The sequence below is a fragment of the Microtus ochrogaster genome, chromosome 8 (genome assembly GCF_000317375.1).
Source record: "Microtus ochrogaster isolate Prairie Vole_2 chromosome 8, MicOch1.0, whole genome shotgun sequence".
Taxonomy (NCBI): domain Eukaryota; kingdom Metazoa; phylum Chordata; class Mammalia; order Rodentia; family Cricetidae; genus Microtus; species Microtus ochrogaster.
In genome coordinates, this window is record NC_022015.1 from 19,466,316 (window position 1) to 19,476,789 (window position 10,474).

Below are 10,474 nucleotides of genomic sequence, written 5' to 3' on the forward strand. Positions count from 1 at the left end.
GATCTCTGTGAGTTTGAGGCCAGCCTGGTCTACAAGAGCTAGTTCCGGGACCCGTACCAAAGCTACAGAGAAACCCTGTCTCGAAAAGCCAAAAAAAAAAAAAAAAAAAGAAGTTATAAAAGGTCAAAGCATTAAAAATATTAACTAATGGTTTAAAAATGTATTTCTTTTGCTGTGCGGTGGTGGCGCACGCCTTTAATCCCAGCACCTGGGAGGCAGAGGCAGGCGGATCTCTGTGAGTTCGAAGCCAGCCTGATCTACAAGAGCTAGTTCCAGGACAGGCTCCAAAAAAAAGCTACAGAGAAACCCTGTCTCGAAAAAAAAAAATGCATTTCTTTGTTCAAGGTCTATTAAGGCTTAAAAATTTCTGTTTAGCCTCCTTGTCTTTGCTGACTTTGTTGGGTTTAAGCTATTTGGATAAACTGAGTCATAAATTTTTGTATTGATACTAAGAGGTTTGGACCTCCTCTTCTGGGGAAAGAATGTTTCTCTGCCAATCACTCTGGGGTAATTAGAGATTCAATGGCCTTGTTAATGATAGAGAACAGAATACTCACAGGGAAGCTGGATGAAAACTTGTTCAGCTGGTCTCCTTGGTTACCCACTTTACTTTCAGCTCTAACAAGCCCCTGATGATCTTGCTTCTTCTTATCAACAGACTTGATGGCTTTTGTTCAAGAACAGGTCAATAATGTTTGAGTGATGGTATTGAAGTCCCAGTATCACCCCCTTGAGCCCCTGGGCAGACTGAGTCCTGTCACAGATACTTGTGAAGGGGAAAAAATGTAGGGCCCAGGGCAGCTTTCCCAGGGCAACTTGGTACACACCTGCCAAGATGGGTTCTATAGATTAGCATTTGCCCTAGGGAAATGCTAGTTCTTAGATTCCTTCCTGTTCCCATTTCACCTTGGGACCTGTTCCTTGCCTTTGCAGGAGACAGCATTAACAGCTAGATATAGCTGTTCTTGTCCTGTATTTACCCTTGGAATGACTAATTCAGTTTCTTTATTACCTTTAATTCAGAATTGTTACAGAGTATAGAGTTATAGTCTTGTGAAAGCTGCTAACTTTATAGACTGTTAAAAAATAAAAGGCAGTCAGTCATCTTTAAAGTACTGATATAATCAGTTACAGAAACAAGCCTTATTTAGTTCTCTGTATATGTTTTCAAAGTCAAAACAAGTAATGAAATGCAAAGTTTGTCTAATCAGACATACCTAGGCAGCCCTCATACTTCAAAGATCTGCAGAATATAGCATTTAAAATAATGATTAACAAGCTTGCTGGGCAGTGGTGGCGCACGCCTTTAATCCCAGCACTCGGGAGGCAGAGATAGGCGGATCTCTGTGAGTTTGAGGCCAGCCTGGTCTACAAGAGCTAGTTCCAGGACAGGCTCCAAAGCTACAGAGAAACCCTGTCTCGAAAAACCAAAAATAAAAATAAATAAATGAATAAATAAGCTTATTGTATTAGAGACTCTGAGATCCTAGCAGGAACCCAAGGTCTACAAAGATTATGGGACACCATGATGTCTTCACCTGGATTACGCTGACCACTGGGCAAGATGCCCCAGTGCAACACTGGCTGCCAGGACCCTGTCCAGACTGTGGACAAACAGCAGGACATTGGAAAATTGATTGCACCACTTTTTCCTAGACAAAATAAAGTCAGTCTTTTCCATAGGAAAAATATTCACCTTACGGGCCTGGCTAAGACTGTAAGACTGCTGTTCTGGATACTTCTGCCGTGCTGTGGAGACCTGGATATAACTAACTGTTTATGGACTCTGGTCCCTGCCATTTTTAATAGATTCAGAAACTATTTGGTCTGTACTCAGATATACTTTATTTATCCTTCTGAGATCTCTGATAGTATTAATAGTTAGGGCAGTTATAATATGTCAGTTTAACAGCAAAAGATATCCAGATTCTTCCACAAAGCTATAGCCAACTTGGTAGCTCATTCTAAAGCCACCATACATGGTTCTCTGGACAGAAGAAAAATATACATGCTTCTAACCAAAGTCTGTAGCTTTTGCTAGGACTCAAAGGTATGAATCTATTCCTTCTGTTTACAGATACCTGTTATCTGCTCTTTTTCTAAATTTTAATTTCTGTTCCTAGCTTAAACTTATCTCAATAGGCTTCCACTTGGCTGACAGACGCATCTGAGCATCAGCTGCTGACTACAACCTGCTCTGAACAGTGGCGAGCCCTAAACTTCCTAAAAGCTGATGTGGACCAGTCCAGCTGATATGAACACCCCCCTGTCCCTTCAACAAAGTCTGATGAGTGCCCTATTGCCTAAATTTCCTCCCTACCTTTGGCTAGCCTTTCAACCTACTTGGACCCAGATAACAATGCCCCAATGTCAGCTTGAGGTAGTTGTGGAAAGGAACACATCATCCCATGCTCCCTGTAAGGATTGTTCTGTCTCTTTAACAGACAAGCCACGCCCACTCTCCCCCATCTGCTGAGGCAGGCTGATCTTCAGCTTCTGGCCTGAGCTCGCTCTCTTTTTCTGTCTTCCTCTCGAAGAGGCAGCTTCTGCCTCTCTCTCCACTTCTCCCTTTCCCCCTCTTATGTCTCTCTCTCCTCTCTCCTCTCTCTCTCTCTGCTCTTCCCCCCTTTTCCCTTCCCACTCCATAATCCCTTGAATAAATATCCAACCTCACTCTGCATGGTGTGTCTATCCATGTCTTTGTCTCCTGCCCGTCCGCCATGTGTCTCCCTGCCTGGGACCAGCCACTGCTCGGGGAACTGCAGCTGTCTCTGCCTGGGATTGGCTGCTCTCGGGCCCCGCTGCCTGCCACCACATGGCCACTACCACCGCTTGGGGACCTACAGCATTTTTAATTTTTCCATTACAGGATCACCTGCCAGGATATGCTCAACAGGGCACCCCTAGACAAATGTCAGCCAATCAGGGGCCCTGAACCTTAAGAAACCCCTCACCCCCACCTCTACTACTATAAAAACCCAACTCTAACTGTGGTCAGGGATCTCTGTTTATTCCAATACGTTGGACATGCAGAGAGACTGAGTTTGCAAACTTGCATAAAATAAAGGCTCTTTGCTTTTACATAAGGGATTCTGTCTCCTTGTTGATTCTGGGGGGACTTCACGGATTTGGGCATAACACTAACTCTGGCTCATATTTAGCTAGCTTTCTTTTGTGGGTATGGGTATTTGACCTGTGTGTGTGCTTGATACATGCAGAGGCCAGGAAAAGGAGTTGGATCTTCTAGAACGAGTTACAGATGGTTGTGAGCCACCACGTGGGTGCTGGGAATCAAACACAGCCTCTCTGGATTAGCAACCAGTAGAGTCAGGCAAGGGGCTCATGCATTTAACACCAGCACTCAAGAAGAGGAGGTAGGTAGGATGACATAGTAAGACTCTTTGAGACAAAGTCTCTGTAGCTCTGGAACTCAATATGTAGACGAGGCTGCCCCCAAACTCACAGAGATCTGTCTGCCTCCCAAGTGCTGGTATTAAAGTTGCATGCCTGTCTGAGGCTGTCTTTAAATAAATAAATAAATTTGGTTTCTAAGAAAAACCTCATTGGCAATGACACATACACAGACTGAACAGGAAGGGATGGAAGTCAAGAGGCCAGTATGTATTAATAAAGGAAACAGAACAGTTGTAAATATATATGCACCAAATGTTGGGTTTTCCGGTTTTTTTGTTTTTTGGTTTTTTTTGTTTTTTTCGAGACAGGGTTTCTCTGTAGCTTTGGAGCCTGTCCCGGAACTCCCTTGGTAGACCAGGCTGGCCTCGAACTCACAGAGATCCGCCTGTCTCTGCCTCCCAAGTGCTGGGATTACAGGCGTGTGCCACCACCCCCGGCAGGGTTTTCCAGTTTTATAAATAGTAGTGGGTATAAACGGACAGATGGGTCCAGATACAATAATAGTAGATGATTTCGATACCCAGTAGTACCAATAGGTATGGCATCCAGACTAAAAACAAGAAAATTCAGGGTTACATTTAAATGACATCTATTCAAAATTCCCACCCAAAGCTATAGAATACATGTTCTCAGCCATCCATGGGATCGTCTCTAAAACTGGTCACATCTTAGTCCAAAAGCTAGCTTTCACAAATAACAAAATAATTAGAATAAATTTTTCTGTCTCTCAAAGTCAGTCTTACTACATTGCGTGTGTATGTTTAGGCAGGCCAGCACGAGAGCACATGCCATCGTACAAGAGGTCAGGACGTCTTGCAGGACTTAATTCTCTTCCACCATGTGGGTCATGGGGTTGAGGTCAGGTTGTTTGGCTTGGGACAAGTGCAGTCACCCAATAAGCCATCTCAGTGACCTGTTTTTTTTTTAATCTGGTTAATTGGGGTTTTTGGTTTTTTGTATCTTATAAGATCAGACTGGAATAAAGCAAGATAAATGACAAGAGCTTACAGAAACTGTACAGGCAGGTGAGGTGGTGTATGCCTTTTATTCTAGCTTTTGGGAGGCACTGTAGATAGATCTCTGAGCTATGTATCAAGTTCCAGTACTGCCTTAGAGAGACCCTGTCTCAAACAAAAGTACTACACAGATACATGGAGATTGAACAATAGATTTTAGAAAAACCAGTGTGCATTGAAGAAATCAGAGAGGGTTAATAGGTTTCTCTGCTGATGCATTGAATGGGATCAAGTCTAATTGAAAAAGTATAACAACAGGTTTATTTGAGCAAAGCAACTCCCAAGTGGGTTCTTCAGTCCCAGAGATCAAGGCTGGAGAAGCCACCCCCACAAAAGAAAGCAGGGAGACTTTATAGGTTGTAGGCGAGAGGTGATGACATGTCCACCACAAGCGGGGGTTGTGGCCAAGTATGGTCAAAGGCTGAGCATTTTAGGCAGGCACTTGGGCAGCTGGAAACATCAGGGAGGAAGATGCAGTAGCTGGTAAAAATGGGGAACTGGACTTTTTGGCACCTTTCCTTCAGAGGCTCTCTGAGCGGGTGAGGTTTGGAGGGAGAGACAGGAAAGGGGCTTTCCCGATTCTGCAGGAGCGAGCTGGAGGTTCCAACAGAACAAGGCTATTTAAAAACTCCTAGGAATTGGGGCTGGGGGTATGGCTAACTGGTAGAGTTCTTGCCTAGCATTCATGAGGCTGTGCATCGCAAGGCTTAGAAGAAAGTCCACCCACAAATGAGTAGATGAGAAGAACAGGACAGGAATTAAATAGATGGAGCCTGAAAAAACACAGGGTCAATGAACCTGCCATGGGTTGGTTGTGGAAAGAGAAGACTGACATTGTTAGTCATACAAGTCAAGAGAAACAGAAGGGTCAAATAAAATTGAGGATTTTTCGGTAGTGGTAGAGGATATCCCAACACAGCCACCAGCAGCCTATCGTGCTCCTATCGGCCTTGGGGACAGCCACTAGGTAAGGTCAGATCCATGCCTGCTCCGGGAAAGAATTGTAGGATGAGTTAGAGTGAGGCGGTTAGTGAGCTTATTATGTATTGAGGCAATCACATAGGAAAAGGACAATATACATCCCATGACCTGGGCGTGGTCTACTTAAAGAATAGTCATGCGTAGATTTCTTTACAGTGGCTATATGATCCTGTGGTTTTTCCAAGTCACATTCCTGAAAGGATGCTGCTGCATCCTGCACAGCTTCAGTCCCTGAACACCTTTGAGGAAATAAATGACACATGGAAACAAGTCCAGAAAAGCTGGGATTGGATCTCCCTGAAGCACTCCAGAAGTGCAGCCTGTTGATTCCAGTTGAACTAGGAGGTGGGGTTGTTACGTCAGATAAGGAGGCAGATTTAGCTAATCATGGCTGGATTGGTCTGCAGGCAGTAAACAGGTGGGGGTGGACGTTTTCTGCAAACACTCCTGCTGAACCATGAGTCTTTGATATGGCCACGCTCAGGCAAAGAGCAAACTCACTTTGTAGAGTACCACCTGCTTTGTAAAAACAGGATTCTCAGAAATTACAGCTGACCTTGCTCAACTTGCCTCAACCCAGAGGAATGCTTGCACAGAGAACCTGAGTCCCAAGATAATGTCTTGTTCGAAGCAAACAACTCCAAAAAAGAGAGATGTCAAGCCCCGATACAACCCCGCAGCTGCAGCGATGTCCTCATCTCCCTCGCAGACCTCTCCATGTCCCCGAGGGAGAGAGGCTGCCCCTCTCTGTGTGTGCTAATGAACAGTCTTGTCTGAGCCCAGACTCATTCTGTCTTCTGTTTCTTTATGCTGCCTGCCTCAGTTCAAGACCAGCCAGGTCTACAGAGTGAGTTCCAGGACAACCAGGGTTACACAGAGAAACCCTGTCTCAAAATAAAAAGGAGGAGGAGAAGGAAGAAGGAAGGAAGAAAGTAGAAGAAGAGGAGGAGGAGGAGGAGGAGGAGAAGGATCCTGGTGCTAGAGAGACAGCTCAGCAATTCAGAGTGCTTGAGTTCCCAGCAACCACATGGTGGCTCAGAACCATCTGTAATGGTCTGATGCCCTCTTCTGGTGTGCAGACATACATACAGATAGAGTACTCCACATAAAATAAAAAATCTTTTAAAAGTGTTTTTTTGTTTTGTTTTGTTTTTTTTTACTTTTTTGAGACAGAGTTTCTTTGTGTAACAGCGCTGGCTGTTCTGGTACTTGCTTTGTAGATAAGGCTGGCCTCAATTTCACAGAGATCCACCAATCACCATTGCTTGACTATTTACCTTTCTTAAAGATTTCCCTTTGTAAAGTTGTAAGGTGGCAGGGGTAGTGGTGCACACCTTTGATCCCAGAACTCTGGAGGCAGAGGCAAGCAGACCTCTGAGTTCAAGGCCAGCCTGGTCTACAGAGTGGGTTCCAAGATATTCAAGGCTACACAAAGAAAGCCTGTCTCGAAAAGTTGTCTGATGGTTACCTGAAGTAGTCGGGTTAGACTTGGGAATGAGGGGTGTTGATACGGTAAAGGTCAGGGTTACAAAACATCCTAGTCCTAAGTAAGCATGGGCCATTTTGGTTTTCATATCCTTGTTTGGGATGTCTTTAGAAAAATACATTTTCAGCTGGGCAGTGGTGGTGCACGCCTTTAATCAGGCACTCTGGAGGCTGAGGCAGGAGGATCTCTGTGAGTTTGAGATCAGCCTGGCCTACAAGAGCTAGTTCCAGGACAGCTAGAACTATTACACAGAGAAACCCTGTCTCGAGAGAAAAGAAAGAAAGAAAGAAAGAAAGAAAGAAAGAAAGAAAGAAAGAAAGAAAAAAAAGAAAAATACATTTTCTCTGTAGCCAATTTTCACTTTATCAATCTGTTGAAGTTTATTAATAAAATAAGGTTCCAGTGGGATGATTCTGTTGGTAAAGGCACCCACCTGCCATGCAATCTGATAACCTGAGTTAAGGTCAGCCTGGGCTACAGTGAAACTGTGCTTTAAAAGGAGGGGCTATGTTTGAGGAAAAGGGGGCTTAAGGCTTGAGCAAGAGTAGTTAAAGCCGGGCGATGGTGGCGCAGGCCTTTAATCCCAGCACTCGGGAGGCAGAGGCAGGCGGATCTCTGTGAGTTCGAGACCAGCCTGGTCTACAAGAGCTAGTTCCAGGACAGGCTCCAAAGCCACAGAGAAACCCTGTCTCGAAAAACCAAAAAAAAAAAAAAAAAAAAAAAGAGTAGTTAAGAGCACTAGCACCCTCTTGGGAGCTCACGACCATCTATAACTGTAGTTCCAGGGTTGTTTTTTTTTTTTTTTCACCCTCTTCTGGGTCCTCCAGACTGCAGCCCTGGTCTCTGGCCGCCCTAGTGGGGACTAACTCACCCCCAAGCCCCGCAATGTGGCCCATAACCCGAGGGTGCGCCTGCCTTTGTGGTTGGGCATCCGTCCTCTCCCATCCCCACTTCCTGGAGACATCTCTGATCTCCCTGATCATGCTGTCCTCGGAGCCCACCACCGCAGCCGAGGGCGGACATTTCTCATTCCCATCTCTCGCCCAGGCTGGTGAATGAATGCCTAGCTGAAGAGCTCCCGCACATCCATGCCTTTGAGCAGAAAACTCTGACCCCAGAGCAGTGGACCCGAGAGCGGCGGAAATGAGGGACCTGGGCCTGAACAGCCATTAAATTGTAAATCAGGTCAGCTGTATAGCACCTTGTGTGTGGAGGGGCTCTGAGGTAACTAAGGGACTTGGCTTTTCCTACATCCCCTCCAACCATTGGGTTTAGGACACTTGGATGGATTCCTCTCCCTACCTAGGTCTTTTAGATCCCAACTAAGAAAGAGAGAGAGAGAGAGAGAGAGAGAGAGAGAGAGAGAGAGAGAGACAGAGAGAGAGACAGACAGAGAGAGACAGAGAGAGAGAGACAGAGAGAGACAGAGACAGAGAGGGAAGGGAAAAGGAGGAAGGAAGGAAGGAAGGAAGGAAGGAAGGAAGGAAGGAAGGAAGGAAGGAAGGAAGGGAAAAGAAAGTTCTGTCCTAAGTCCCTGCTAAGGTGCCTTGCAAGCCCTCTCTGTCTGCTCCTGGTCTGTGCTGCACCACCCATGTAGCCTCCAAACCACAGGGTGTCCTGCTGCCAGTCCTCTAGGAGGGAGGGAGGGCTCAGACTTTCAGACCCCAAACACTAACTACACATGCCTCTCTCCTTCTCAGCACCACAGTGAATCACGAGACACGGACTTCTGGCAGGTTCTACAGGCCTCACAGGAGGCAGTGTTGAGTCTCGCTCCTCACGTGGAGTGCGGTTTTCTGGCCCGTGGGAGGCAACCCCGTGGAGCTCAGATCTCCACATCTTTAGGTTTAACGTGGCCACAGTTGCCCCTGGCTGCTCAGTCACAGGGAATGTGAACATTTGGGTGCCTTCTCCGTTAAAGATATTGCCAAACAGTTGTTTGGCCCAGAAAGGGCGCCAAGGACAGAGTAAAGAAACAGTTCCACCAGGTTCCAGTTTAGTGAGCTAGGGAGTTACCTGGGGTGACTTACAGAAGCTTAGGTGACAAGGCAGCCAAATCCCTGGAGCTGCCAGCACCGCTTGCGCTTGCTGCTGTCCCAGCTGTCAGCCTCTGTCCCCCGGCAGGTGGTACTGTGTGTAGTCTCATGGAGGCCTTGTGCCATGTAGGGTGTGGGTATCCTGCTCCTGTTAAGCTTCATGTACATTCTGAGTCTTATGAGCTTCAGTCTTCACTTCAGAAGGGAATTTTAAGACATAGTCTCGGGGCTGGAGAGATGGCTTGGTGGTTAAGAGCACTGACTATTCTTCCAGAGGACCTAGGTTCAATTCCCAGTACCCACAATGCTCACAACTGTCTGTAAATCCAGTCCCAGGGGATCTGACAACCTTTACACCAATGCACATAAAATAAAGTTAAATAAATCAAAAAAAATCCTTTTAAAAAAAAGGACACAGTCTCATTATCTGTAGTTGAGGATGGCTTTGAACTGTGAATCCTCCTGCCCTGATATGCCACGTGCTGAGATTACAGATTCATTGGTTTTTTTCAGGCTGGTATACAAGTCATAGATTTTATCATGTGTTGTCATAATGATGCCATTATACTTTTTTTTCCCACATGTGCTTCTCTCTCTCATATTACCCCCCTGTGGTTCTCCCACAACCAGTTTCCTTCCCTAAATCCCAACTTTTGCTTTTCCTTATCTTTTGTTGTTTGTTTTTCGAGACAGAGCTTCTCTGTGTAGCTGTGACTGTCCTGGAACTTGCTCTGTAGCCCAGGCTGGCCTCCTGCCTCTGCCTCCTGAGTGCTGGGGTTAAAGGCCTGTGTCACCACCATCCAGCTGCTTTTCCTTTTATTTAAATACTTATTTTATTATTTTTATTTATGTGTAGGTGTATATGTCTGCATATGGGCATTGCACATGAGTGAAGGTGTCTGTGGAGACCACTTGCATCTGACTCCTGGGGCTGCTCTCACAGACAGTGGTGCCCCACCTGAGGTGGGTGCTGGGAACTGAACTGAAGCCCTCTAGGAGAGCAGCAAGTGCTCTCACCCTCTGAATCACCTTGCTAGTCCTTTCTTTTTCTTTTAAAGAACTGTATTTCTATTGTTATTTTACTATTTTTTAAGAGTTGTATTTACTTATATATTTGAATGTTCTGCCTGCGTGACAGAAGACATCAGATCTCATTACAGATGGTTGGGAGTCACTATGTGGGTGCTGGGAATAGAACTCAGAACCTCTAGAAAGAGCAGCCAGTGCTCTTAACCCCACCAAGATTTTTGTTATTTTTAATGTGTGTGTGTGTGGTGGTTGTGCCTGTGAGTGCAGGCGACTGTGAAGGACAGAGGTGTCTGTTCCCTGAAGCTAGTGTTACACACTGTTGGGTAGTGCCCAACGTGTGTACTGGACAGAAATCAGGTCCTTTACTAGAGCAGCAAGTACTCTTAATTGCTAAGCCGTCTCTCCACGCCATGGGGCTTAGGCTTTATTTGGTTTTAGAGTTTACTATCTGGTGATTCCTCTCGCTTCTCCTCCTCCTCCTCCTCCTCCTCCTCCTCCTCCTCCTCCTCCTC

General features: G+C 45.8%; 1 protein-coding gene across 2 annotated transcripts in view; it reads left to right on the top strand.

Moving 5' to 3' along the window:
- Sgf29 (SAGA complex associated factor 29) overlaps positions 1-2,472 on the top strand; it is a 44,781-nt gene extending 42,309 nt beyond the window's left edge. For both annotated transcript variants that reach the window (XM_026781616.1, XM_026781618.1), the window contains one exon: positions 2,124-2,472. Coding sequence is in view for 1 of the 2 variants with exons in the window: in XM_026781618.1 (XP_026637419.1) it covers positions 2,124-2,142 (19 nt within the window). In the remaining variant the exon portion in view is untranslated. The remainder of the gene's footprint in view (positions 1-2,123) is intronic.
- The last annotated feature ends 8,002 nt before the right edge of the window (positions 2,473-10,474 follow it).